Here is a 27,783-nt window from a genome sequence, read left to right as displayed (position 1 = left end):
CTTCCTATTTTTCTGTTGTGTGACTTGGTAGAGGTTCACACCAGTATTTACTATAAATATCACATCAGTTCACCAGATACCATCCGATATCATCTGATATGATCTGGTTTCCAATTTGATTTTTGAAAACAGGAGTTTGATATTAATTAATTGAAAAGGAATTAATTGTTTTTTTTACTGTAATCACAGGATGAAAAAAATTTATTATTTTTGAGACAGTCATTAGATTATGTTGATATCCAGATGAACTATATAATATAACGAACTTATTGTATAGAGTGCTCAGGTGCACTATATACGTATAGGTCTAGGATGTACACCAGTTTTATTCTGACTAGATGGTTGTCAGGTGTAAATTAATATTCAGGTATCTGCTAGCTGTAATCTGTATTTGGATGCCCATCAGATGAAGTCCACATCCAAATGCTCACAAGATAAAGAGTATTTTGAGATGTTTGCCAAATGAAATTCAAATCCCTATGTTGGTCTACTCCAGACGATGTTTATGTCCAAATGTCTTCTAGATATCGTTTGTCTAACCGAAGTTTCATCAGAATTTTGTTAGCCTCTTCAGGTGATACACCTAAAAATAAACACAAAACAAATTATGAACAATTGTTAGTGTACTGTAGATATTTAAAAGAGGCTGTACTCTAACACTGTGATAAAATAAATTTGAATATAGAGTAGTTTTTTATAAATATCAAAGAAAATGTGAAAAAAAATTTGGATTAGCTACATACTGATGCTTCAATTTAATAATTTCATACGATAATAATTTCATACGATAAAGTCACTCTTTCAAAAAGTAGAACTTCTCTATAACACTTACCTTTCTCAGAAGCCAAAATGGATGTGAAGGCTGCACAAACATCTTTAGCCATGTTCTTTGCATCACCACACACATAAACGATGGCATCCTTGTCTAACAAGTCAACAAGCTCCTTGCTGTTACGTTGGAGGTTATCTTGAACATATCTTGGTGATTCTTCAGGTTGTTCATCGCGAGAGAAACTCACAAAGAATTTGGAGAGGCATCCCTGCTCAAGAAACTTCTCAATTTCATCCCTGTAAAATCGATCAGTAAAGACGAAAAGAATAAACAAAAATGAGCAAAATGAGATGTCATTTATTTTTTACTTGTTTCAATTATTGGACTGTGGCCATATTGAGACACCACCTTGAAAAGTTTAATTGGACAATTCAACCCCAGTACCTATTTTTAAGTCTGGTACTAATTCTATTGGTCTCTTTTGCTGAACCACAGGATGTAAAAGTAAAGGAAATACACAAGAAACTTACTGATAAAGGAAGTCCTTTTTCTGGTGCCGACAGCCATAGAACAACCAGGCGTCACTAAGAGGTTGAGTCTTTGATAAATGGTGACGGTGCTGCAAAAAGCCTATGAATGGAGCAATGCCAGTCCCTGGACCAATCATAATTAGTGGAGTCTTGGAATCCGATGGTAAATGAAAGCGTTGATTGGTTCTTGTGAAGAAAGATATCTATAATAATAATAATAATAATAATGGTCTCAAATTTTGGTACATGGCCTGCAATTTTGGGAGAGGGGGGATAGTCAATTACATCAACCCCAGTGTTTAACTGGTATTTATTTTGTCAATTCCGAAAGGATGAAAGGCAAAGCTGACCCTGGCAGAATTTGAACTCAGAATGTAAAGATGGATGAAATGCTGCTAAGCATTTTGCCCCTGGGGTGCTAATGATTCTGCCAGCTTGCAGCCTTAATAATATTAAACCTTTCTATTGTCTACTGTAGGCACAAGGCCTGAAACTTGGGGGTGAGGGATTAAGTTGATTACATCGACCCCCAGTGTGTAACTGGTACTTATTTAATTGACTCTGAAAGGACGAAAGGCAAAGTCGACCTCGGTGGAATTTGATCTCAGAACACTCCTTCCAGCTTGCTGCCTTAGAAACAAACAAACAAACAAACAAACAGCAGCAGCAGCAATTCTTTCTATCAGAGGCACAAGGCCTGAAATATTTGCGGAAGGGGATAGTCGGTTACATCAACCTCAGTATTCAAATGGTACTAATTTTATCAACCCTGAGAGGATAAAAGGTAATCTTTTCTCCCCAGAGTTCCTACAACTTTGTGGTATTTTCGCATTGTACATTTTTACCAACAGATATAAGCTGCATAAGCAGTCGTTAAAATGATGATGTACGACCATTTTTGTAGACAGTAGGATATGATTTGTGGAGCTAGCTGTTACTTCTAGTAGATCATATGTCTATGTGGGGACTCTCTTGTTGGGTTTCTATGCATGTGTGTGTTGGAGGGAGAGGCATTTTCAATGGTATATTAAGGGAGATCAATAAAGTTTATACTTACAATTGGTTTCTCAGCTAAAGACAGAGAACTTAGAGAGACTGGTAGATCTTTCTGATCTGTCTTTGAGTCAGACTGTAGACTGAGAGTAAGCTGCTCGAGCCAGCCAGTGCAGACACCCTGGCGGTGGTAGCGTCGACCCCGCCCAGCGGGAATCTGAACGACATTGAAGACAATGTGTAGTTTGTTCTTATCGGTTTCCTGGGAACTGTGAATCAACAGAAACAGAAATGAGATGGAAGGGAGACATGGCAGAGTAGGAGGAAGAGAGGGAAGAAGCAGAGTGGAAGGAAGAGTGTCAGGAGAAATACTGAGAGAAACAGGTAAGAGATCAAAGAAGAAAATGGGAGAAAGAAAAAATAAAGGAGCGGGGGAGGAATGACAATGTATTTGTCACCACTTCTCTTGTATTCACCTTCCTGTGATGTGAGGGTACATTCTGGTGCATCTTTACCACCATCTTCTCTTTTTGCTAACAGGGGCAACCATGCATTTCCCCTACAGCAAGCCGTATGTTCCTATCCTTCTATCATACACATCACCCAGCATAAAGCCACCTCATTCAATGTCATCCTCTCTACTCAGGTGAAGGATCTTGTTTTGCAAAAACTGTGCAGCAAAGAAGGAATGGCTGAATACACCATTTACATCTGAGGAACCAGGTCTCTCTCTCCTAGACATCTTGCTTAACTTCTCATCTGTTATGCCACCATTTGAATGAATTTTAGGTAACTTCATCTCATTTTCTCTTTAACCCCAGCCTCCCATTAGTTTAACTCTCTACATTCAGATTACTCTGTCAATTATAATGCTTATTTATTCGCATAGTTTTGAATTAATCATGCATGATCTCATAGTTTTGATATTTCGACGATGTGAGGACTTTCGAGCGAGATCGTTGCCAGTGCCCCTGGACTGGCTCTTGTGCGGGTGGCACATAAAACACACCATTTTGAGCGTGGCCGTTGCCAGTACCGCCTGACTGGCCTTCGTGCCGGTAGCACGTAAAAGCACCCACTACACTCTCTGAGTGGTTGGCGTTAGGAAGGGCATCCAGCTGTAGAAACTGCCAAATCAGATTGGAGCCTGGTGTAGCCATCTGGTTTTACCAGTCCTCAGTCAAATCGTCCATGGAAAGCGGATGTTAAACGACGACAACGATGATAATGATGTGATCGTCAATTTTTAGAATGACATTGTAAGGTAGGTGTGAGAGGGCTGATCTGGTTAGTTTGAAAATAAAACAAGTTGAATATTTGGGTCTTATATGACTGGTTTGAATGCTAAAAAGTTAAGGGACATGTGTTGTGAGCAAACAGTGAAGAGGAAGTGAGGAAGAGACACAGCGTCACTGGCTTTCTCTCTCACACATACACACCTTGCGACAGAATAAGGCCTTGGCTGCAATCTGGGAAGAAGTTCTACAATAGTGAAGAAAGAAGGAGGATATATATTAGGACAGAGAATATCTATTTAGACTATATTTTATATTTATATTTTAAATGCAGTCATGAGAAAAACAATACCAAATATTTTAATAAGAGAATGAGTTAAAATTTATAGTTTACATATTTTTTACAAGTGTGTGTGTGTGTGATATTAGCAAATGTGTAGGTACACATGTAGGTCTATGAATGGTAGATAGATAGATAGATAGATTGTTGGCACTCCGTCGCTTACGACATCGAGGGTTCCAGTTGATCCGATCAACGGAACAGCCTGCTCGTGAAATTAACGTGCAAGTGGCTGAGCACTCCACAGACACGTGTACCCTCAACGTAGTTCTCGGGGATATTCAGCGTGACACAGTGTGACAAGGCTGACCCTTTGAATTACCGGCACAACAGAAACAGGAAGTAAGAGTGAGAGGAAGTTGTGAAAGAGTACAGCAGGGTTCGCCACCATCCCCTGCCGGAGCCTCATGGAGCTTTTAGGTGTTTTTACTCAATAAACACTCACAACACCCGGTCTGGGAATCGAAACCGCGATCCTATGACCTCGAGTCCGCTGCCCTAACCACTGGGCCATTGCGCCTCGACTAGATAGATAGATAGATAGATAGATAAAGAGGGAGAGAAGGAGAGATAGAGAAAGTGAGAGACAGAGAGAGAAAGTGTGTGTGTGTGTGGTATTAGCAAGTGTGTGTATATATATGTATTTGCATGAGCACTTATGGATGTCTTTGAATGATACAATGATGTAGATATTGAAATAAGAGAATGAGAGAGGAAGACCTATGACTATATATATATATATATATATATATATATACACACATATATATATATATATATATATATATATATATATATATATATAGACAGTGAGAGAAAGTGCATGTAAAATGTAGTTAAATAATAATGCAATGAAGTTACCTAAAATTCGTTCAAATGGTGGCATAACAGATGGGAAGTTGAGTAAGATGTCCAGTAGAGAGAGACCTGGTTCTCGGATGTAAGTGGTGTATTCACTCATTCCTTCCTTGCTGCACAGTTCCTGCAGTCGTCGCTTCTCCTGCTCATCACTTGCATAGTCAACGAGCATCCGCAACAAAGCCTGCAGTTTAAGAGGCAAACATGAAAAACTGTCGTTGCTTGTGTAACATGCATGCAATATCTTCACACAACACCCTTTTTGGTACCACCACCACCACTACGCCACTATCACCACCATACTGCCACTGCCACCACCACCGCCGCCGCCGCCACCACCACCATTCCTATCACAGTCATTATTGCCACCGCCGCCACAACCACCACCAGCATCCCCACTATCACAGCGATTGTGACCACACCTATTGCTGCCACGGCTGTCACGTCACCATGACTACTTCTACTACCACAACCGCCAACAGCACCATTACGTAACATCAACTCCACAAACAGTATATCCACGACCACCACTGCACAACATCTCACACGTTTGTCACAAGAACCTTCAAACAATGGAAACATTACCTTCTTAGGAGGCTCCCTGATGTCTAGGCAATGAGTGAGGGCATATCTGATGGTGCACTTTGGAGGAAGGTAATTGGGGCAGGAAGCTTTCTTCTTTGTTGTATTTGGAGAGACAGACAAACTGAAGAAGGCGTCTCCTGCATTCTCCAAGTCGAGCCTGGAACATAATACCAAAGGATTAAAGCAAAACAAAGGTTATGGGAATGTGAGAGGATTATTTTAAGTACAGCAATAGCAAAGACATATTTAAGACATCAGCAGAGAAAAATATTAATGATGATGATAATAATAAAAAAACTGCTCTGTTGGGGACAGTGAGGATTTTGAGATTGGTACTGTGGTGTCGAGTATCTCCAGCAATATTTAACCTCTAGGTACCGTGTCTTATAATTCATGGAAAGAGACCCTGAGAAACCTTGTGAGATCTTTAGTGAGAACTTGTGACAACAGGTTACTGTCCTGTTGCTCTCACGGAATTAACTGGAGCAAGTCAGATCGAGAGCTCTGAGAAGTAAAATAAAATAATTACTCTACTCTTTTACTTGTTTCAGTCATTTGACTGCGGCCATGCTGGAGCACCACCTTTAGTTGAGCAAATCGACCCCGGGACTTATTCTTTGTAAGCCTAGTACTTATTCTATCGGTCTCTTTTGCCGAACTGCTTAGTGACGGGGACATAAACACACAAGCATCGGTTGTCAAGCAATGCTAGGGAGACAAACACATACACACACATATATATAAAGGGGTGACAGGAGAGGTCAGCAGAATGCCACATGGACACAGGATGTGGTTTGATGAACCTCAGTTGGGTTGCCCTGAGAAAGTGGGGGTATAATGCAAAACACAAAATACTCTGGGGCCCTAAGATACAATACTAATGAAGTGTCCAAGTATTTGCATGTGTAGATGTATGAAATCTGAAATAGGGTCCAAACACTGACCATATTGATACACATGATTAGCGAAAGGAGTGAAGTTTGATGGTTGACAGACTGACCTTTGGATTAAATGGTTGACCTCTCTTTCATTGTTCGGACAGATCACTGAAATTGAATCTCCTGGCTGGTAAGCAACAGTCTCAGTGTCCTGGAGAAATGAAATATAGAAAAGTTTCTGTCATTTTTATACAAAAGAAAAGAGGGATGGATGGAGTGAGAATGGAAAAAAAGAGAATGCTGTAGGACAAGAGAGAGAAAGTGGGGAGGGAGAGAGAAGACAGAGAAATCAAAACAGAAAGAGTGATACAGATAAAGAAAAAGAGATACAAAGAGTAAGAGAGAGAGAGAGAAAGAAAGAAAGGTGAAAGAACAAAAGAGAGAAAAACTTAAACACTTAAACTTAAATAGAAATCAAGCAGAAAATTGAAATGCGAAGAATTTTGAATGATTGGGATGGTTTATTTACCTCAAAGAAAAGTTCAAGATCTAGTGTGGTCTTTACAGCACCAGGATGTGTAAGGCAGGAACACTTCAGGACAGTGGCAGTCTGGACAGAAGATGCCATACTAGGAAAACTGGCTCCATTTTGGACTGCTGAGTTGTACAGATCCTGTTATACAGAAAGATTTGTAGAGATAAACATGCGTTCTTGTACAATTCCATAATTTTGAGATGAAGAATTTGTATCATGTATATTGTTTATAATATTCGGACCGGTGGCTTCATCTTCATTGCTGCTTTCACTATGTTTTAGCTGTTGTACACTCCAGCCATCTTCAGGTGTCTTGTGTTGAACTCAATTTAGTTATTGGAATTTCGAACCAATCCTTATATTTGATCCCGTGAATCAAATAAAGGGTTAGATTTGAAATTCCAATTCAAGAAATGAGTTCAACTCAAGACACCTGAAGAACGCTGGAGCATACAACAGCTGAAACAGTGAAACAACAACCATGATGAGGCCACCAGTCCGACTACTATTAACAGTACAGTTTGTTCTTGAGTCTATTACTGCATCTGTTTGTCTTTCTAAATACAAACATACACAAACATGATATGGGAATAGATACTTTGTAGATGCAGGAGTCATATTATCTTAGTGCAGTAACTTTAGTAGAGCACTTATAGAAATAGGAAATATTCATATCCTGAGTATATGCATTACTGTATAAACAGCTGAACTTAGAATACAGACTTGAAACAGATGTCACAAGTCTGATGTACTAACATTCAGCTAATCCACTGTTTGGGATCAACATTTTATTTATTGCACTTCAAAAGGATGAAAAGCAAAGTTGACAAAAGCAGGATTTGAATTCAAAATGCAGATAACCAGAACAAATATCACAATGCTTTGTGTCCAACCTAGTAACTGTGATCTTTGAAGGTCCCCTCAGACTAGTGAATCTCATTTAGTTGATACCCATTTATAGGTAAAACATAAATTATTGTGAGCCCGATGCTCTAATCACTGAGCCATGTGTCTGGTTTTAATGTAATCAAAAGAATAAACTCTTCCAAAGGCACCCAAGGGACAAGGTCATCATCATCAGCAGTAGCATCATCATTATCATTATCTAATGTCCATTTTCCATGCTGGCATGGGTTGGACAGTGCAAGAGAAACTGACAAGCCAGTGGTCTGTGCCAAGCTCTAATGTTTGGTTTGGCATGGTTTCTACAGCTGGATACCCTTCCTAAAGCCAACCACTCTACAGAATATATTGGGTGCTTTTTTCTTGTGACACTTACCTACCCGTCCTTTCTGATACTGTATCCCTATTCTCTCTTTTATAGTAGTCCCCTTATACTTTGAAGACACACTCTCTCACCATCTTTCTCTCTTTCCAGCAGAGGAAGCCACGTATTTCCTCTTCAGCAAGAACACCTGTTTCTGTCCTTCTATCATACTTTAACCCTTTAGCATCCAGATTATTCTGCCAAATGCAATGCTTATTCATTCACATTATTTTGAATTAATCATTAAGTATTATCTTGTAAATTCAATATTCTCATGATTTGATTGTTTATAAAAATGAACATTGTAGGGTAGGTGTGAGAGGCCAGATCTGGCCAGTTTGAACATAAAATAAGTAGAATATTTGGGCTGGATATAGCCAGTTTAAATGCTAAAGGGTCAATCCCTGTAACACCAGGCATAAAGGCACTACCCTCCATACTACAGCCCCAATCAGCTGAGGTGGGGGAGGGGGTTTTGTCTTGCGAGTTGCCTGGTGACCTCACAAGGGTGGTGGTATTAAAATGCATAGAGTCTATTACGAGAGCGAAGGTATTCAAACAGAAGGACAAAATACTTGATGCCGCCATTCCCATTTAAGTTTACTCTAAAAAAGTTTATACTTACCAGTTTCTCATCTGGCAGAAGTGTTAAAACAAGATAAGGAGGTGAGAGAAGAGGAATACTCAGATCAGAGTCTTTTAAATGTGGGGCACAACAGGTAAGCGAAGCAGATTCTTTGGCCTGGTGTTTCTCCTCTGTCAGGTCAGTTTGAACGACCAGTTCAACATTAGATACATCCACAGGTCTGTCGGCTAAATCCATGATGTAGTTAGAATGAGGTGTCTTCTCTACTATTTTCACCCCCAGTGGGATGTCCTGCATCAAGTTGTTGAGAAGAGGGTTACGCAGGATCTGCTCTTTCAGGGAATCGGTGGGTAACGTCATCTTGTCTGTTTCTGTGAGTTTCTGAGCTTCATTCTCAGTGGGTGGAGTTTCGCTAGGAGAGCTGTTGGTCTCAGTGGATTGCTCCATCTTCTTCGATGTGGTACAGGATTCTAACTGAGCTTTCAGAGGTTTCCACAAGCCTTCTATCCAAGGCTCTACTACAAGTTCTAACCTATTCAATGGAAAATGATTCTAATGTATAACCACACTTAGACAATAATATATCACAAATATATATATAAATGCTGTGTAAGTGTGTAGAAATAGGTGTTTTTCTTTGAAGGTTAAGAAATTCTTTGAATTCCTTATTAACAAGATAGGAAACTAGCCAAATATTCATTATTTACATTTGACGGATATTTGTCCTCATCTTGTTTGTTGTTAACACAACGTTTTGGCTCATATACCCTCATCAGCCTTCATCAGGTGTCTTAGGGGAAATTATGAACCTGGGTTCTCATTCCTAAGGTATTTGTTGTTGTTGTTGTTGTTGTTATTATTATTATTATTCAAGTCACTGCCTTGAATTGAACTTGGAATAATAATAATAATAATAATAATAATGATGATAATAATAACAACATCGAAAAATACCTTAGGAATGAGAACTCAGGTTCAAAATTTCCCTAAGACACCTGATGAAGGCTGGAGGGTATATTAGCTGAAACATGTTAACAACAAACAAGATGAGGACAAATATCCGTCAAATGTAAATAATGTACATAATTCCTCATCTCTTAAATATAGAAATGTAGCTAAATATTGTTATTGATATTATTGTACCATATGGAAGTAGAGTAGACCACAGCAGTATTATTTATGTTTATTGTAATTATAAAGACTCGGCCTCTGAGAGTCCAATAACGATAATATCATTTATGGGGTTTGTAGGATAACATATGAGAACATGTTAAAAAAGCATATGGACTATTCCAGCACCAATGAGCTGCATTTTTGATTGACTGGGGTATGTGGAGAGGTGTTACCCCAAAAGTAAGGGTCACTCCATTGGTTTTGACTTAATGAATTTGAACAATTTATAGCTTGAATGGACAATAATTCTTCAAAGAAAGGATACAGTTTTTTCAAAGCGATGAAAAAAAGTTGTTGAATCTAATGGAGTCTGTTTTGATTAATAAATATTGATTTTTCAAAATTATTAAATTCCTTTCGTCGTCGTCATCGTTTAACGTCCGCTTTCCATGCTAGCATGGGTTGGACGATTTGATTGAGGACTGGCAAGCCAGAAGGCTGCACCAGGCTCCAATTTGATCTGGCAGAATTTCTACAGCTGGATGCCCTTCCTAACGCCAACCACTCCGAGAGTGTAGTGGTCATATAGCCAGCTGGAGATGATGCCTCCTAGGGCCAAACTACAGCAACATTTGTCCTAAACCAGGACCGCCATGTTATGTTGGCAAACAATCTTTACTCCAAAGTAATGTTGCTGAATATCTCTCGTTGTGAGATTTACAAATAGTAATCAAAATTATAATTTAGCAACATATTCTTACAGAAAGGAAAAAAATTAAATGTATAAAAGATTAAATTATCGAGCATTCCATCTACCAGATAGAATTACTTCAACAAGGAAACAAAGAAAAAGAAAAAAAAAAAATGAATTGTCTATAGTGTTAACATGTAGTTTGCTCCCCTCGATAAGCTTCCAACTACTTATTTTCCTTGCATTGAATGTACAGGGTGTCCACAAAGTCTGGGTACATGGGGATTAACACATACTTTAAGAAATTATTATTTCTTATATTTAATTGTTTGCTATGATTTTATTTACTCCATGTACCCAGACCTTGTGGACACCCTGTATACAATAATTAAAAGACAAAGGAAATGGTGTGTACATGTCTCTGTCTTGTAAGCTGGAGTGTGTAACAGTGTTATTTATTTTGCTATTATAACATGCGATGAATTTTAAAAGAATGCATAGCTGCATTTGGTTAAAAGAATAAATTTAGAGAATCTAGAATTAATTAAAAATGGGTTTAATTTGTTAAGAGACAAAAAAGATATATGCTTACAATGTAGTTTTTATTAAATATATTATGGGGGAAATATTTAACTTTACGTTGTAAAAATTTCAATGGAAATTTCATCCAAGTATATATACATGCAATATATAAATGAACACAGTCTGTGATTTCTATGTGAATCAAGTATTGAACCAAATATGAGATATATAAAATGAGGATGCAACTTATTGACTGGTTTGGCTTATAGATGAGTATATATAGAATATCATTAACATAATCATTGATTTCCTAACGTAACCAGAGTTTATGTCACTAATGGCTACAAATAATATAATATAAATAATATTTATGGCTACAAATAATGTTATTATGTCTGTAATGATTTCAAATTTTGGCACAGGGCCATCAATTTTGGGAGAGGGGGTAAGTGGGTTATATCGACCCCAGGGCTCAGCTGGTACTTATTTTATCAGCCCTGGAAGAATGAAAGGCAAAGTCGACCTCAGCAGAATTTGAACTCAGAAGGTAAAGACAGACAAGATGTTACTAGGCATTTTACCTGGCGTGTTACCAATTCTGCCAGCTTGCTACCTTGTGTATCGCTAATATTACCTCAGCAAAAGGCGGCCAGATGGCAGAAACGTTAGCATGCCAGGCAAAATGCTTAGCACTGAGTTCAAATTCTGCCGAGGTCGACTTTGCCTTTCATCCTTTTGGGGGGGGGGGGTCGATAAATTAAGTATCAGTTGCACACTGGGGTTGATCTAATCGATTGGCCCCCCCACCTCCCCAAAAATTTCGGGCCTTCTGCCTAGAGTAGAAAAGAATAATACCTCAGCATATAATATGCAATTATTTATATAACAACAATGTATACCGTTAATTAATATTGTTGGTTACACCCAGTGGCAGAAGAGCAAATAAATGAGCCTCAACACGGACACTTGACCTGCTAGAAATAGCAACCAAATCTCCTTCAGATAACATTTTCTCATAAGATATACTGGATAATGCAGTGGGGATGGACACAGCTAGAATGTCTTTTGTTATAGGTCTGCTCAAGCAAGAACCTGGGGTTATCATCATCATCATCATCATTCATGACGTTGACGATGACCACTACTACCACTACCATCTCCATTGCTGCAGTCACCACAACCACCACCATCATCATCATCATCTTCATTAATGACCCAGTAGCAGGACCCGTAGAACTTACCCAACAGCATCATCAGCCCAACCACATTCATAAAACAGGTGAGCCCCTAACTCCTCGAGTTTTCTGTTGATAGTTTTGCCACCATTGCAGAATGCATTGTAATTTGTATCTCCCAGACCTGCAACGAGGACAAAGTAATGGTTTTTATTTGGCCAACATTGGAAGTTATTTCGACATGACATAACTGTAATAGGGAGCAGATTGTGTGATGATGGGGGTCAAGTAAGACTTTGTGTGAGTTTCAAGACCTTGAGAAGTTTGTGTGAGTGTGTCATTTCTAAAATTTGAAGGAGGATGATGTGTGTGTGTGTGTGTGTGTGGAGGTGGAGGGTGGATGGTGGATAGTAAATAAAATTGTTGGCTTAGTGAGAATATAAGGTAACTTCTGACAGTCTTCAAAAAGTAGGGGGGGGGGAGAAAGAGAGAGCAAGCGAGAGAGAGAGAGAAAGATAGCTAGAGAGAGAGAGAGAAAGATAGCTAGAGAGAGAGAGAGAAAGATAGCTAGAGAGAGAGAGAGAAAGAAAGACAGATAGAGCAGAAGTGTGGTGGGTAAGAAATGAGACTAATGAAAGAAGGAAGGGAAGATGAGAGCAGAGTAAGAGGGAGGAGAGAGCAGTGTAAGGGAGAGGTGAGTGCAAAGTAAGGAGAAGGGGGGGAGAAGGGTAAGAGGCAGGAGTAAAGGAAAAGAGAAAGGGAAGAGGAGAGAAAAGAGTACAGTAAATTGATTTTAGGTGAGACAGATGCTATAGTTATCTACATGAAGATCTTCCTCCACCTCATCGTTTAATGTCCGTTTTCCATGCTGGCATGGGTTGGATGGTTTGAGAGGGGCTGGCAAGCCAGAGGACTGCTGAGCTCTATTACCTGCTTTGGCATGGTTTCTACATCTGGATGCCCTTTCTAGTGCCAGCTTATTTACAGAGTGTACCAGGTGCTTTATATGTGGCACCAGCACCAGAGGGGGTCACCAAGTAAATTGCAAGACAAAGTCCCCTTGATTGGGGCGGGGAGGAATAGTATTGAAGGAAGTGGTTTAAAACAATACTCAGAGTACCAACAAATGACGTACTCACCAAGAACTGTGTATGACAGATGTTTCAAGTGTTCTTCTTGTTTGGACTTTTTTTTCAGTTTGCGCAGGAATCTCACGGCTGTGTCAGGCACATCTCCATCACCTGTGGTGGAAACGACAAAAACCACACTGCTTTCATCCTCAATCTTGAACTGGAGACATAGAATGGTGATAAGAAAGTTAAGTGGTTGTGTGCTGCTGGTGGTTTTTATAGTTGCACTTGTTATTTAACCCCTAGTCAGCCCCTAACTGAACAGATCTATGACTAAAGGTATTCAGCCAGGACCAACTTATTTTTCATGTTAACCCAGGACTACTTACTCGTTCAATGTATCCTTCCTCTTTTTTCCTAAGACAACAAAATGTGATTTGAGGGATATCTGGCTGCTATTTTTAGCATGTCAAGCAACTATGTAGAGCAGTGGTTCTCAACCATTTTTTTCTGATGGACCCCTTTGATTCCTATTTTATTCAGATTGGACCCTCATAACCATTCATCTTCATCATTTAACGTTTGTTGTCCAAGCTGGGGAGCTGCACCAAGTTCCAGCCTGATTTGGCTTGGTTTCTATGGCTGGATGCCCTTCCTAATGCCACAGAGTGTGCTGAGTCCTTTTATGTGACACCACACAGGTACTTTTACGTGACGCTGCATGGTTGATTTTATGTGGTATCACATGGGTGCTTTTGCATGGCACTCCCACAAGTACTTTACATCACCAGCAGGATCGGTCTTAACACTTCTGCTGCACAGTAAGGGTCTTCTTGAGCACAACAAGGCACCAGGTATCTCAACCCTTTGTCATCTCGCCTGAAAGGTTCAGCATCCCAAGGTCTTTCTTCAGTACTTCATCCCATGTCTTCCTGGCTCTCTCCCATCTCCATGTGTCCCATCTACTTTGGGAGATTGGCATTCAGTATTTTAGAATCCTATTCTATTATTATAATTAAATATTATTAAGGAATCATGTAAAAAAATTGTTACACTATTTTGTGTATTGATAGAAGTATAACTAATGTATTGGTGATAAATTTTAATAACAAAATCTTATATGGACCCTGGTTAAAAACACTGAAAGGATTTATAGTTGGTTTATTTGATGTTGTTTCATATACTCATTTCAGTCATTAGTCTGCAGTCATGCTGGGACACTGCCTTGAAGGATTGAGTCAAACAAATCTTTAAGTATTGAGATTGATCTCTATTGACTTATTCTATCATCTTCTTTAGCCAAACTTCTAAATCACAGGGATGTAAACAAACCAACATCTGTTGTCAAGCAGTAATGCAAATTAGTCAAAAGAAAGGGGTAGTGTACATTAGATTTACAGTTCCTCTGAGATGATGAGGTTAATTATTCAGCTTGAATATCTATTTTTGGTCAATGTTTGCGGGATAATTGTGGATAGGGAGGTAATTTCAGTGGGTTACAACTGTGAGGAGAAAGGACTGGTTGAAGTGTTTGATGCAGGTGTGTGTGTGTGTATGTGCATATAAGATTAAGACAAAGCGAAGGTGATGGGAAAAGATGAGAGGATCAGGTGGGTATGGATGGAATGGATACTTATTTAGAGTTAGGCGGACTCGGTTGTTGAGAGATATTAAGCCATAAATGCACATAGTTCTGGTCACAAGATACAAAGTTCTGGCAGTTCTACTGGTTGTCTGTTAAACTATCATCATGGTCATCTGCATTTTTGTGTATGTATTCAAGCATGCTATTCTGCACTCTGAATATGTGTGGTTGGCTGTTGTTTGGTGCAGGACAGACATGTTTTAACAGCCCTATGACCAAAGGTTTTTCAGTAGTGACCATGCTGCCACTTTTTTAGTAATTGTATCTATGACTATATTCATCTTTTTATTAAAAAAGTATAGGGTATATGGTTGTTATTTCCAGCAGGTCAAATGACCATGTAGAAGCTATCTTTTTGAATCTAATTGTATAACTAACTATGTAAACACACATGTAAACACCACACCTGTCTGTCTGTCTATCTAATCGGCAGACACTACAAAGTGACTCAAACTAGTTTTTGTAAGTGTGACATGCACAAAACCCTTTGCCCTCGAGTCATTTTGACACTTATGCTGACTAAAAATATAAAATATATACTCGTGTTTTGAGTTCTATTTACTCTGTTTGTAGAACTAAACCTATATATATATATATATATATATATATATATATGCATACACACACACACACACACACACACACACACAGTAGCCCCTCAGCTATCACGGGTGTTATGTTCAACCCCACCCTGGACTGTATATTTTTAAAATTAATTTCATAATTTGTATATATTTATTTTATTATAAATGTAAAACAACACCATGGAGGAATCAACATAAGCTTAAATGATAAACCGCGATATGGCGAAGGATTACTGTATATAGGTACACATACACACACACACATTAGTATGTCAAAATGCATTCAAGCAGAAATAACAGGAAAGATAATAGTGACAGGCAGAGAGAGGGGGGGGGGGAGAAAAACTGGAGCCTCAAATATATATAAACTATATTAAATATGTGTACATGTTTTTTAACTGTGTATATATGTACATGTGTATAACAGGGATATATAACAAAGGGGAAAAAAAGGATAAAGGAGATGTAGTGTGTTGATTATATAATATATATTGACTATAAAATTGATTATATAAAATTAAAGTTGAATAGGACAAATGTTTTTAATTGGACAAAAGAGATGGAAAGATGATTAAATAAGACAAAAAAAAAAGTGTTAAAAGTTTAAGACGTGAAACAACCAAAAGTAGGACCAGAGCAAATGAAGTAAACTGCAATGTAGGTCAAATATTAAATAGGACAAAAACGCAAGTTTAAAGTGGAACAGGAGTTAAATAGGACAGTAATGGAAGGAGGGAGTTTAATTAAAGCAATGGTGAAGGAAGAACTGAGGTAAATAAGTTAATGAATAGTAGAAGAAGGGGTAAGTCAAACAGGATAACACTGAAGGAATATTAAATATGTCTGATGATAAAGAGTATTAAAAACAGATAGGAAATTTAAGTGGGATTATAATTATAATGGAGGTAATTATTTTGTAATTAATTGATTAAAAACATAGCGATAATCAAAGAATGTCTGCGCATATTTCGAAGTACCAGTTTGAGAATTTAGGCAGTTTGGAAAATGTAGAAAGAGAAGTTATGGTAAAAGACAAAGGCATCAGTTACTTTGTCATCGGTGCTACTGAGGCAATGGCGTTCTACAGAGAGACCACTGGCCACGGCATTGTCGTAGATTAACTCGGAAATGGACTCTGCCTGACTGGTTTGGGAGGCATATAGCAACAGAAAGCGACTGGTGTGAGGGACTGGCATGACACTGCAAGTAACAGAAGAACATTCCTGAAGAAGGGAACAAAGGAAAAGACAAACAGGCAAGGTAACATAGAATGCAAGAAAAATATATGAAATGAAATAGCCACTTGCGTATCATACTTAATGCAAATACATCACAAAAAGGCAATTTAAATGTAAAGTTCAACTGGAGATTAACATCTTTTATGAACATAATATGTTTAACCCTTTAGCATTCAGATTACTCTGTCAAGTGTAATGCTTATTTATCCATATTGTTTTGAATTAATCCTGCATTATCTTGTTGTTTTGAGATTTTGATGATTTGATTATTTATTTTTGGAATGACATTGTAGGGTAGGTGTGAGAGGTCAGATCTGGCCAGCTTGAATATAAAACAGGAAGAATATTTGGATTGGTTTAAATGGTTGGTTTAAATGCTAAAGGGTTAAAAACAAAACCACATCAGTTAGCTGACAAAAATAGTCCAGTAGCAGAAGTGAGAATGGTACCGCATCTGTTGCATATAATGCTACTACTGGATAATTTTCATCAACTACTGATATATCTTCCTGTATTCAAACACAGTACATCCATAAGAGATATTACCTCTGAATGAACACTGCATTTAATTTGGCCTTTTCACAATGTATTTAGTATTGCATTTAGTATGATGCGCAGATGGTTATTTTAATCTAATACTGCTTCTGTTGCATATAATGGATAAAATAAGATAATAAAATTTTAAAAAAGCAAGAGAAGAACTCAAATAATAAATAATTGGCCACAAGTCAATGGCATGCAAGAAAGTTGGTGTTGTGTATCTCCAGGACAGTTTCAATCCCAAAGAACTATGGCATGCAAATTAGGCAGCTGAACAGCTAGGTATGACCCAGAGGTCTATTGTTCCAGATGTACAATGTTTCAATGTTGTTGCATTCTATCTACTATCCAATCAATTTCCTTAGTTGATTCACCCAAATCAACCATGGTTATGCAAACAATATGTCCAAAGCTTTAGGCATACATTTGCATGACCATCCTGACTTCATTTTCCAGATATAATATCTACTGTGCTCATGTTACTCAAATGACATTAAAGTGTGGTTTGAAATAGATTTAGCTGCTATTTTTAGTAGGTTGACTTTTCAATGCACCTTCCCTGGGTTTTTTTTTTAAGTCAGTAGGGTGTATTTTAAAGGATATGTAATTACGAGCAGTTTTAGTCAGGTATGGCCATGTGGTTAAGAAGTTTGTTTCACAGCTGTGTAGTTTCAGGTTCAATCTCAATGTGTGGCACCTTGAATGCGGCGAGCTGGCAGAAATGTTAGCACGCTGGGCGAAATGCTCAGCGGTATTTCATCTGTCTTTATGTTCTGAGTTCAAATTTCACCAAGGTCGACTTTACCTTTCATCCTTTCGGGGTCGATAAATTAAGTACCAGTTGCATACTTAATTTATTGATCTAATTGACTAGCCTCCTCCCACAAAATTTTGGGCCTTGTGCCTAAAGTAGAAAAGAATATGTGGTACCTTGGACAAATGTTGTCTATTATAGCCTTGAGTTAACCAAGACCTTATAAATGAAATTAAGTGAATGGAAACTGTACAGAAGCCCATCATGTGTGTGTGTTACTGTCCCCATAAGTCTTTGCATTGATACTGCTTAAGGAGCAATAATGCTTGTTCATGTCCTGCAGCTCAACAATTCAATTCAATAAAGTGCCTTACTTGAAAACAAGGGTTGATAACAAGAAGGGCATTTGGTAGAAGCAATGCTACATCAGGTGGTCACGTCCAACCCATGCCAGCATGGAAAAAGTAGACACAAAAATGATGATGATTGATGATGATGATAAATAATCAAACCTCTGGTATTTGGTTAGACTCCACTTTAACAAACAAACAAACAATTATTCATGTTATGGTTGTTTAAGGTGGTGAGCTGGCAGAAACGTTAGCACGCCGGGCGAAATGTTAAGCAGTATTTCGTCTGTCTTTATGTTCTGAGTTCAAATTCTGCCAGGGTTGACTTTGCCCTTCATCCTTTCAGGGTTGATAAAATAAGTACCAGTCGAACACCGAGGTTGATTTAATCAACTTGGCCCCATAACCCTGCCAAACTTGCTTTGAAACCAATATCATCATTATTTTTCAGGTGGATAAAATGCTTTGAGGCATTTTGTCCAACTTGATGTGGTATATGCAAAGTATTAAAAGATGTTCAGGGAAGGAAAGGAAGGGTGTTTAACGTTTCGAGCAAAGCTCTTCTTCAGAAAATTCTGAGTTCAAATTGCGCCAAGGTTGACTTTGCCTGTCACCTTTCAGGGTCATCATCACCATTTAGCATCTGCTTTCCATGCTGGCATGGGTTAGACAATTTGACTGGAACTGGTAAGCAGGAGAGCTAAAATAAATATGTCTTGAGCACTGGGGTTGATGTAATTGACTTTTTCCCTCCCCACAAATTGTTAGCCTTGTTCCAAAATTTGGAATCAATATTATGGTTATTTTTGTTGTTGCTTTTATTACTATGGATGTTTTTGTTTCCAGATTTTCAGTTTCAGAGCAAAAATAAAACTGAAAAATCCAATAAAATGAGAGGTCAATAAAACAGGAATTCACTAAAACGAGAATTCACAAAAAAAAAAAAAAAAAGCTGAAAATGTAATTGCCAACACTGTTATTATGAACGTGAGAAATGACGTATTATTTTACAGTAAAGATATAATAGCAATTAAAAATAAACAAACGACGACTTCCACTTAACGACTTTGTAAAGTTGTGAAGCAAGTTTTTAAGTGAGTCATTAAAACTGGGAATTTAAATGATACAATAGTGAGAAAACTCGTTAAAGTACAAAGGATTTATGTACTTGAGAATATTGTGAGTTCAAACTACACCGCAGGTATAAAAGTAAACATGGTTTCTAATAAAAAAAGGTCTATATGGTTGTTTTGTTTTTTTACTTGTTTCAGTCAGTTGCGGCCAGGCCTTGGCATCACTTTGAACAGTTTACTCAAACAGATCAACCCCAAGCTCTGTCGGGGCAAACCTATATCAACAATGGCTTAGAAATACAGAAGATACTGCCATAACTTTCAGCAAAAATAACCTTGTGTAATTACAATAAATGACCTCTGGAATGGCAATGAAAGTAAAGAAAACAAAATCAATGATAACCAGAAAGAAAACAACAGTCACCTTAAAATAAATATTACAATTGATAGAAAACCAACTGCATGATTTTAGATAAGGAACAAAATCAACAAAATGTTGGATATCAATTCTCATAGTAAATAAACGCGTCTTTTTTTCATGGCTTAGTTAGAGGAAGAAGGACAATGTCTCAGTTTCTTTTCAAGGCCTCTAAATACTTGAAAGAGGTGCCTTTAACCATTGTTCAAGGTACCTGAGGGCCCCAGGTAATAATGTTGAAATAGATGAGAGATTAAGTCTATAGCAATCAACTAAGAAGGCTAAGCTATGTGGTTAAGAAGCTTGCTTTGCAACCGTGTGATTTTGGGTTCAGTCCCACCATAGAGCACTTTAGACCAGTGTCTTCTACTATGACCCTGGACCAACCAATGCCGTGTGAGTCAATTTGGGATAGACACTTTGTGGAAGCCAATTGTAAATATGTTTGTGTGTGTGTGTGTGTGTGTGTGTACACATACACACACAAGGGGTCCTTGAAAAATTCCTGGCTTTGGATAAAAGAAAGTACAGGAAGATCAGTTTATTATGATTTTAATTCAACATATTCTCCTCTCAAAGGATAAAAGGCACAGCTGACCTCCGTGGAATTAGATCTCAGAATGTAAAGACAGACAAAATGCTGCTAAGTATTTGGCCTGGCGTATTAATGGTCCTGCTAGCTTGCTACCTTAGAGAAGAATTTAATATTAAATTTCTTTTGAACAGATTCAGTATTTCTCATTCATTAATAAAATGGCTATCATTTTTGACGACATCCGTATATAAGATATATATATAAACTTTGAATGTAAATTGTGACAGCAGGCAAAAATGACATTTCACAGGAAATTAAAGTACTAGGTGACTAATTTTTGATTCAGTTTCAAATGTCATTTGTGTCAGCATGCACACTTCATTTAAATATACAAAATTAATTCTGAAATAAGGATTTTATTTACATACATAATTCTTAAATATAAAAACAATTTCAATAAAGATTTACTGTAATCACTAATAGGAAAATAATCCTTTCTACTAGGGGCCTGAGATTTTGGGGAAGGGACTTGTTGATAACATTGGCCCCAGTGCTTGAGCGGTACTTATTACTTTGACCCCAAAAGATAAAACACAAAGTTGACCTCAGCGGAATTTGAACTCAGAACGTAAAGGCGGACAAAATGCGACTAAGCATTTCGTCTGGCATGCTAACAATTCTGCCAGCTGTCACCTTATTAATGGAAAAATAATAATTTTCGTTATGCCTTCTTTTAAAAGATTAACTGTGAGTTTTAACCCTTTAACTGCGTAATTTTATTTTATGGGTTTTCCCATAATGATGTTAATTATCCACTAAAACATAGAATTGGTATTTTCTGAAAGTCACATTGCCTCATAATAAATTTGGCATATTTCAACATAAGATATTTTGAAACCTGACATTCCTCAACAAAAGACAGATTGGTATATAAAACAGCTTTCTACAATTAAGGAAATAAAATTTTGAGTGGATATAATCTGATTTCTACAGTAAAAGTGTTAATAGGAAATCATCATCATCACCACTAACACCACCATCATCATTATCACCAATGTCACCACCACCATCATCATTAAGGTGGCGAGCTGGTAGAATCGTTAGCAGGCCGGGCAAAATGCTTGGCAACATTTCACCTGTCCTGATGTTCTGAGTTCAAATTCTGCTGGGGTTGACTGTGCCCTTCATCCTTTCAGAGTCGATAAAATATGTACCAGTTAAACACTGGGGTCAATTTAATCAACTCAGCCCCTCCCCTAAACCTTTTGGCTTTGTGACAAAATTTGAAACCAGTATTATTATTATTATTATCATTATTATATTCACTTTTCCCATGATGGTATGGGTTAGGTGAGATTCCTTGAAGCAGTATTCTATAGCCAGATGCCCCTCCTGATGTCAAACCTTACTTGCTTTCAAATAAGGTACTTCATTCTACTGGTCTTTGCATGTTGCACTGCCAAGCTGTGGTACACACTGTTTATTCAGAATATAAACAAACATCAAAAGCACTCACTACACTCTCGAAGTGGTTGGCGTTAGGAAGGGCATCCAGCTGTAGAAACTCTGCCAGATCAGATTGGAGCCTGGTGTAACCATCTGGTTCACCAGTCCTCAGTCAAATCGTCCAACCCATGCTAGCATGGAAAGCGGACGTTAAACGATGATGATGATCATCATGGGGATGACAGAGGACGGAGACTCCTGGAGGTTTGCTGCACTTGAAAAGACATGTTAAGCTAAGTAAAAGCATGGTTGCCCTTGCATGCAGGCTCACCCGCTGAGTATCCCACATAAAAAGCACCGATGCTGGTGCTGTGTAAAAGCACCCAGTTCACTCTGTAAAGTGGTTGGCATTCGGAAGAGCATCCAGCTGTAGAAACCATGCAAAAACAGACGGGGAGCGTGAACAGCCCTTCAGCTGGTCAGCTCCTGTCAAACTATGCAACCCATGCCAGCATGGAAAACAGACATATGATGATAATGATGATGATGATATAGGTGCAGACATGGCTGTGTGGTTAAGAAACCTGCTTTGCAAGCACCTGGTTGAGTTCAGTCCCACAGTGTGGCACTTTAGGCAAGTAATTTCTACTACAGCCCCATGTTGACTGATGCTTTGTGAGTGAATTTGGTAACCAGAAACTATGTGGAAGCTTGTCATATATGTGTGTGTGTGTATGTCGCTGTGTCTGTGTTTGTCCCCCCACCACCGCTTGACAACTGGTGCTGGTGTATTCATTTCCCTGTAACTTAGCAGTTTGGCAAAAGAGACCGATAGAATAAGTCCTAGGCTTATAAAAAAAAATGTAAGTACTAAGGTTGATTCATTTGACTAAAAATTCAAGGCGGTGCCCCAGCATGGCCACGATCAAATGACTGAAACAAGTAAAAGAAAAGAACAAAAGAAATATACATACACCCACGCAGACACACACAGCTGTGACTACAGAGTAATCTCTGCCCAAAATATGAACAATAGCTTCAAGCTGATATGAACAGCTGATAAACAAACATTACTGAAAACTCAACTGATCTTCACAGATTTCTTATTTGCCCCACCCACTTTCTTCAGATCAATAGGGCTGATTATTGATAGGAGTCATATTGACAAAGAATAATCAAAGTTACCAAATAATGATTTTTAAAAATTAGGTATTAAATCTCTGAGTATGTGGGAGGAAAGTTCTGATGTTTAGTGCTTTGTTTAATGGTTCTCTCGTTTGTACAAGGTTTTGTTACATTAAGTGCAAGGTACAAAGCCTTATAGCATTGATGAAAGGGATTAGGTTAGAGACAGGGGGAAGGAGTCGGTTTTATCAAGGTTTATCGAAGACTTCTAAATGTGAGTAGCCGTGTAACTCTACAATCAGAACCTGCTTTCCTTCCATGTATCTCGTACTTTAACCACTTGTCTCCTAGCAAAAAAGCCGTTACCTCGCCACACCTGGGAATTTGTAGTCTTGCAAGCAACATAGCAGCCTTATTGGTGCCAGCTGTGATGCAAAAAAGTACCAGTACATGTTGTAAAGCGATTGATGTTAGGAAGGGCATCAAGCCATTGAAACTATGTATGTCAGAACGGACACAAAGGAATGCTACAGTCCTCTGGACCTGCTGGATCTTTTCTAGCCCTCAAACCCATGCCAGTAAAATAATAAGAGACAGAGATATTACAAAGACCTAACTGCACCCCACCCATCTTCTTATATTAAAAGTTAATTCATGTTTTTTGTAATTAAGTTAATCTATAATTTTTATTAGTTATTGGAATGCTGGTCTGAAGTCCAAAGGTTCATTGGTGTGTGTGTATTATCACTGGCCATGTATTGTCTGTTGGACAAACACATTCTAATATTGATCTGGTAAGCTATCACATGCTGCCAGCATGAAAAGCAAACATTAAATGATGATGATGATGATGATGATGATGATGCCACAATCCAACAAAGGAGACCTATCATCATCATCATATTGTTTTAACTTCCATATTTTGATGCTGGCATGAATCAGACAGAATTTGTTGAGGTAGAGTCTCTATGGCTGGATGCCCTTCCTGTTGCCAAATCCCCACCCCACTCCACCTGTTTCTAAGCTAAGTAATATTTTCCCATGGCCAGACATGTTTTCATGGAAGATTGGAAATGAACGACACTGTTTGTATCATAGTAATGTTCATTTACAATGTTGTGTGATGTCAAGACAAGGACACACACACACACACACACAGAGGGTGGGCCAAAAGTCACATGGAAAATAAATTCAATATGTTCTGGAATTGTCAAAGACATGCTTCATTTTTTTCTAAAATTGAATAAAATAAACAAAATAATGGTGAATACACATGTACTTTTACTTGATGAACAAAATGAATAATAATGGTTTCAAATTTTGGCACAAGGCCAGCAATTTCAGAGGAGGGGGGTAAGTTGATTACATGACATCATCGCCCAACTTGTACTTATTTTATCGATTCCAAAAGAATGAAAGGAAAAGTTGACCTTGGTGGAATCTGAACTCAGAACGCAAAGACAGACGAAATGTTGCTAAGCATTTTACCTGTGGTAACGATACTGCCAGGTCGTCGTCTTAGCAAAATAATGTATAATAATAGTGCCTTTAACAGTTTTATTGACCACACAATGATGAAAGAAAGTCAACCTTTGTAGGGGACAAACACACACACACACACATATCTATCTATCTACACACACGACTGGCTTCTTTCAGTTTCCAAATCCACTCACAAGGCGTTGGTTAGCCTGAGGCTATAGTACAAGACACTTGTCTGAGTTGCCATGCAGTGGGACTGAACCCAGAACCATGTGGTTGGAAGCGAATTTCATGAGGTCTCAAATTTGTATGGAAAGGATAGTAGCAAATATGTGATCTTTTGGGAATATGTACATATTTGCACTTGCTTTCCCATCAGCAATCTGATGAGACTAAGTACTCAAATTGTCAGGTAATGTTACATTGGGAAAGGATGGTGTCCAGTTCAAGATGACATTTATCTTCAGTTCATTTCATTTGGAAATTTAGTTAAATACTGATTCTCAAGAGGCTTTCTGGACCAAAGAGACATTCATTTTTAATGTCATTAGAAGAAAGTAATTTTTTATCCAATGAAAGACGATAGTAATGAAAGTATTACTTGAATCATGAAACTTTATTTCTCCTCATAGCACACCAGTATATACTATCATATATATATTTGTTTTACACATTGACACTTACAAATGTAATCCCCTTTCCTTTCATGTCCTTGAACAGAGGTTGGGGAACTTCTTTAACCAGTTACCCCAAAATATATATATTTATGCTGACGTTACCCGCTAGATTTGAAAGGAAAAAAAATCATAGATTCTTTGAATTCAAAAGGTTTATTGAATCTATTTACACGTTCATTACATTGGACAGATTCAGTGTTGCTAGAAGAAAAAATTCTGTTGTAACGGAACACATTTTTCATGTAATTTTACTTATATCTAATGAGTTCTTATTATCCCCAAGAATTTCCTTTTTACCCTACTTGGGGTAATTTACCCCAGTTTGCCAACCCCTGACCTAGAACCTTGGTTATCATTCCTATTAATCTACTGCCTTTCGGTTGCACCAGTTGAAATGACAGAGTAATAAAGTACAAGCTAAAGAGTAGATGGTTTGCATCTTTTTAAGTGTGATGGTTTCAGAAAGGTTAACCATTCATAATACAATAACAGAAATCCCTAGCTAGGTAGTGAAATACATGCATAAAAACTCATCAATAAATGAAGATGCTAGTGATACTACATAGGATTTAATTGCTAGACATTTAACTCTTACAAGCCCAGTCCATTTAGCTGTGAATATGTACCAAACAATGCTCTGTGCAGCTGTGAAGATGTATTAAACAATGCTCTGTACAGTCACATACATGACAAGTATTATGTTAGCTTGTAGTGCTGAGCTAAAGAACAAGCTAAGATCCTGAGATCTTACATAAATTCTCCCTTTGATAATGCTGAAAGTGTTTCATCTACAAGATCTCCAGATGTCATCAGCATATTATTTTATGTCTGCTGTTTAGCTTTGGATCATCCCTGACTGCAGGTAACCTATGAACAAGTGTGCTCCAGCTGTGATCAACCTTTCTTTAAATCACTGTTTGAGATTACATTATTACGTGTCATTCATAGGTGTGGTTTGAGAGAGGTTTGCAGCTATTTTTCGCAAGTCAGATCACCTAGAGCAGGGGTTCTCAAACATTTTTTTTTATCTATGGACTCCTTTGATTAATATTTTATTCCGGTGGGCCCCCATTGCCATTCGATGTTTAAAAACTAATTTTGCAGAAACTTCTTTCAAAATTCCTTTTTTTTTTTTCACACATTCACTCATGTAGGTTGAACTATTTAAAATGTTAGAGAAAGAAACCTAGCTGTTTCTTGCACTACATACCAACACATACATCTAAAGCAAATTTTTTTCAGGGGTCCTTAAAATACTATAGTGGATTTACTATTTTGTTGCGTCGACACCCCACTCCAATCTGATATAGACCCTGGTTGAGAACAAAAAATCTAGAGGTTACAGCAGTTGCTCGTAGGAATTGAAGTTATAGAAGTTGGTGCCACAGAGGGCTGAGTTCAAATTTCTCCGGCACTGAAAATAAGTGCCTGTAAATAAGCAAGTTTGATCTAAATAACTATAAACTCACCATTTCTCCAGAAATGGTTTCGTCACTCGCCAAATATGAAGCACTACATGGTTCTGTCTTGTTTAGCTCTAAGCAAACTCTGATTGACCAAACTTATGATTAAAAGAATTCCACTCAAGACTACATTCTTCAATGTGTCCTCTCTTTTCTAAGGCAGTGTATAATATTAGGAAAATTTGGTTGTTATTTCTAACAGGTAGAACTGATGAACACACAGAGACCAGGGCCACCTTAGTATCATTATAGACCCCTATAGTATTTATTATCTACTGACGGTAAGCCACAACATACATAGATTAGAACTGGGTCTCCGGGCAACTGTTCAGTGTCCACGTTTAAAGAAGGCTCTGGCAGAGACTCTCTCGTTGACACTATAGATGTGATAAGTCTTAAATATATGGTATACATAAATCACTACATCTAGCTAGTATCGCACACAGTTGTTTTCAGTTCGAATACAATTTACTCAGAGCTGATTTACTTGATATATAAATACGTCGGTATTTAAGACCGAAGGATTGGTTAGCGTCATGCTTCAACAAGCCGTAACATATATATATATATATATATATATATATATATATATATATATATATATATATATATATATATATATATGACATAGCAGATATATAAGCGTAAAGAATATATTTCAACCAGTTTAGTCAACTATTTGTAGATCACTTTTGTGATCAACAAATAGTTAACATCAAGTTAGCATATAAGGAGGTGCGACCTTACCTTACATGATAAACATGGAACAAAAACATTAGAAAATTGACGCCAAACAAAAATATGTGAAATATTTATATTATGAAATTACCCCCATTGGAATGTTATTCAAAATCCAACAACTGTTATAGCTTTCTCCCAATTTTATTAAAGAAATGTCACTGCATTTCACGATTATTTATGTTTCTTTCAATGGTTGCTGTCATTGGACTGTGACTATGCTGGGGCACCACCCTCAGGGGTTTGTTGAGTCGATTTTTTCGTCCCCACCACAGCCTAGTACTTACTTTATCGACTTTGAAATAATAGAAACCAAATGCGACCCGAGCAAGATGTTAACTGATATATACTTGTATATTTTATATAGTACATATATTAATTTTATTGTTTACATCATATTTAAAGTGACGGGTACCAAGTTTAATCCGAACGGTTCTTTTCTTTTGTCAAACATTTAGAGATCGAGAAATGGAAAAGGAAAATCACGAATTTAAAAAAAAAAAGGACTCCAATTTCCTAAAAAAAAAAAGAAAAAAGAAAACAACTGTTCTTAATCAATCATAAG

General features: G+C 37.7%; 1 protein-coding gene across 2 annotated transcripts in view; it reads right to left on the bottom strand.

Moving 5' to 3' along the window:
• Window positions 1-200: 200 nt before the first annotated feature.
• Window positions 201-27,783, bottom strand: part of LOC106882104 (methionine synthase reductase) — a 28,054-nt gene continuing 471 nt past the window's right edge. The window contains exons 2-14 of one of the 2 annotated variants that reach the window (XM_014932662.3): window positions 16,429-16,579; window positions 13,220-13,370; window positions 12,147-12,264; window positions 8,619-9,111; window positions 6,721-6,864; window positions 6,314-6,402; window positions 5,314-5,470; window positions 4,732-4,912; window positions 3,735-3,777; window positions 2,360-2,564; window positions 1,303-1,505; window positions 833-1,068; window positions 201-583 (exon numbers count right to left, since the gene is read on the bottom strand). In XM_014932662.3, coding sequence (XP_014788148.1) covers window positions 504-583; window positions 833-1,068; window positions 1,303-1,505; window positions 2,360-2,564; window positions 3,735-3,777; window positions 4,732-4,912; window positions 5,314-5,470; window positions 6,314-6,402; window positions 6,721-6,864; window positions 8,619-9,111; window positions 12,147-12,264; window positions 13,220-13,370; window positions 16,429-16,575 — 2,247 coding nt within the window. In that variant the 5' untranslated portion in view covers window positions 16,576-16,579 and the 3' untranslated portion in view covers window positions 201-503. The remainder of the gene's footprint in view (window positions 584-832; window positions 1,069-1,302; window positions 1,506-2,359; window positions 2,565-3,734; window positions 3,778-4,731; window positions 4,913-5,313; window positions 5,471-6,313; window positions 6,403-6,720; window positions 6,865-8,618; window positions 9,112-12,146; window positions 12,265-13,219; window positions 13,371-16,428; window positions 16,580-27,783) is intronic. The other variant, XM_089364119.1, reaches the window with a different exon arrangement.

The sequence above is a fragment of the Octopus bimaculoides genome, chromosome 16 (genome assembly GCF_046866305.1).
Source record: "Octopus bimaculoides isolate indiv1 chromosome 16, ASM4686630v1, whole genome shotgun sequence".
Lineage (NCBI taxonomy): Eukaryota > Metazoa > Mollusca > Cephalopoda > Octopoda > Octopodidae > Octopus > Octopus bimaculoides.
This window is presented reverse-complemented; position numbering and strand designations above follow the sequence as displayed.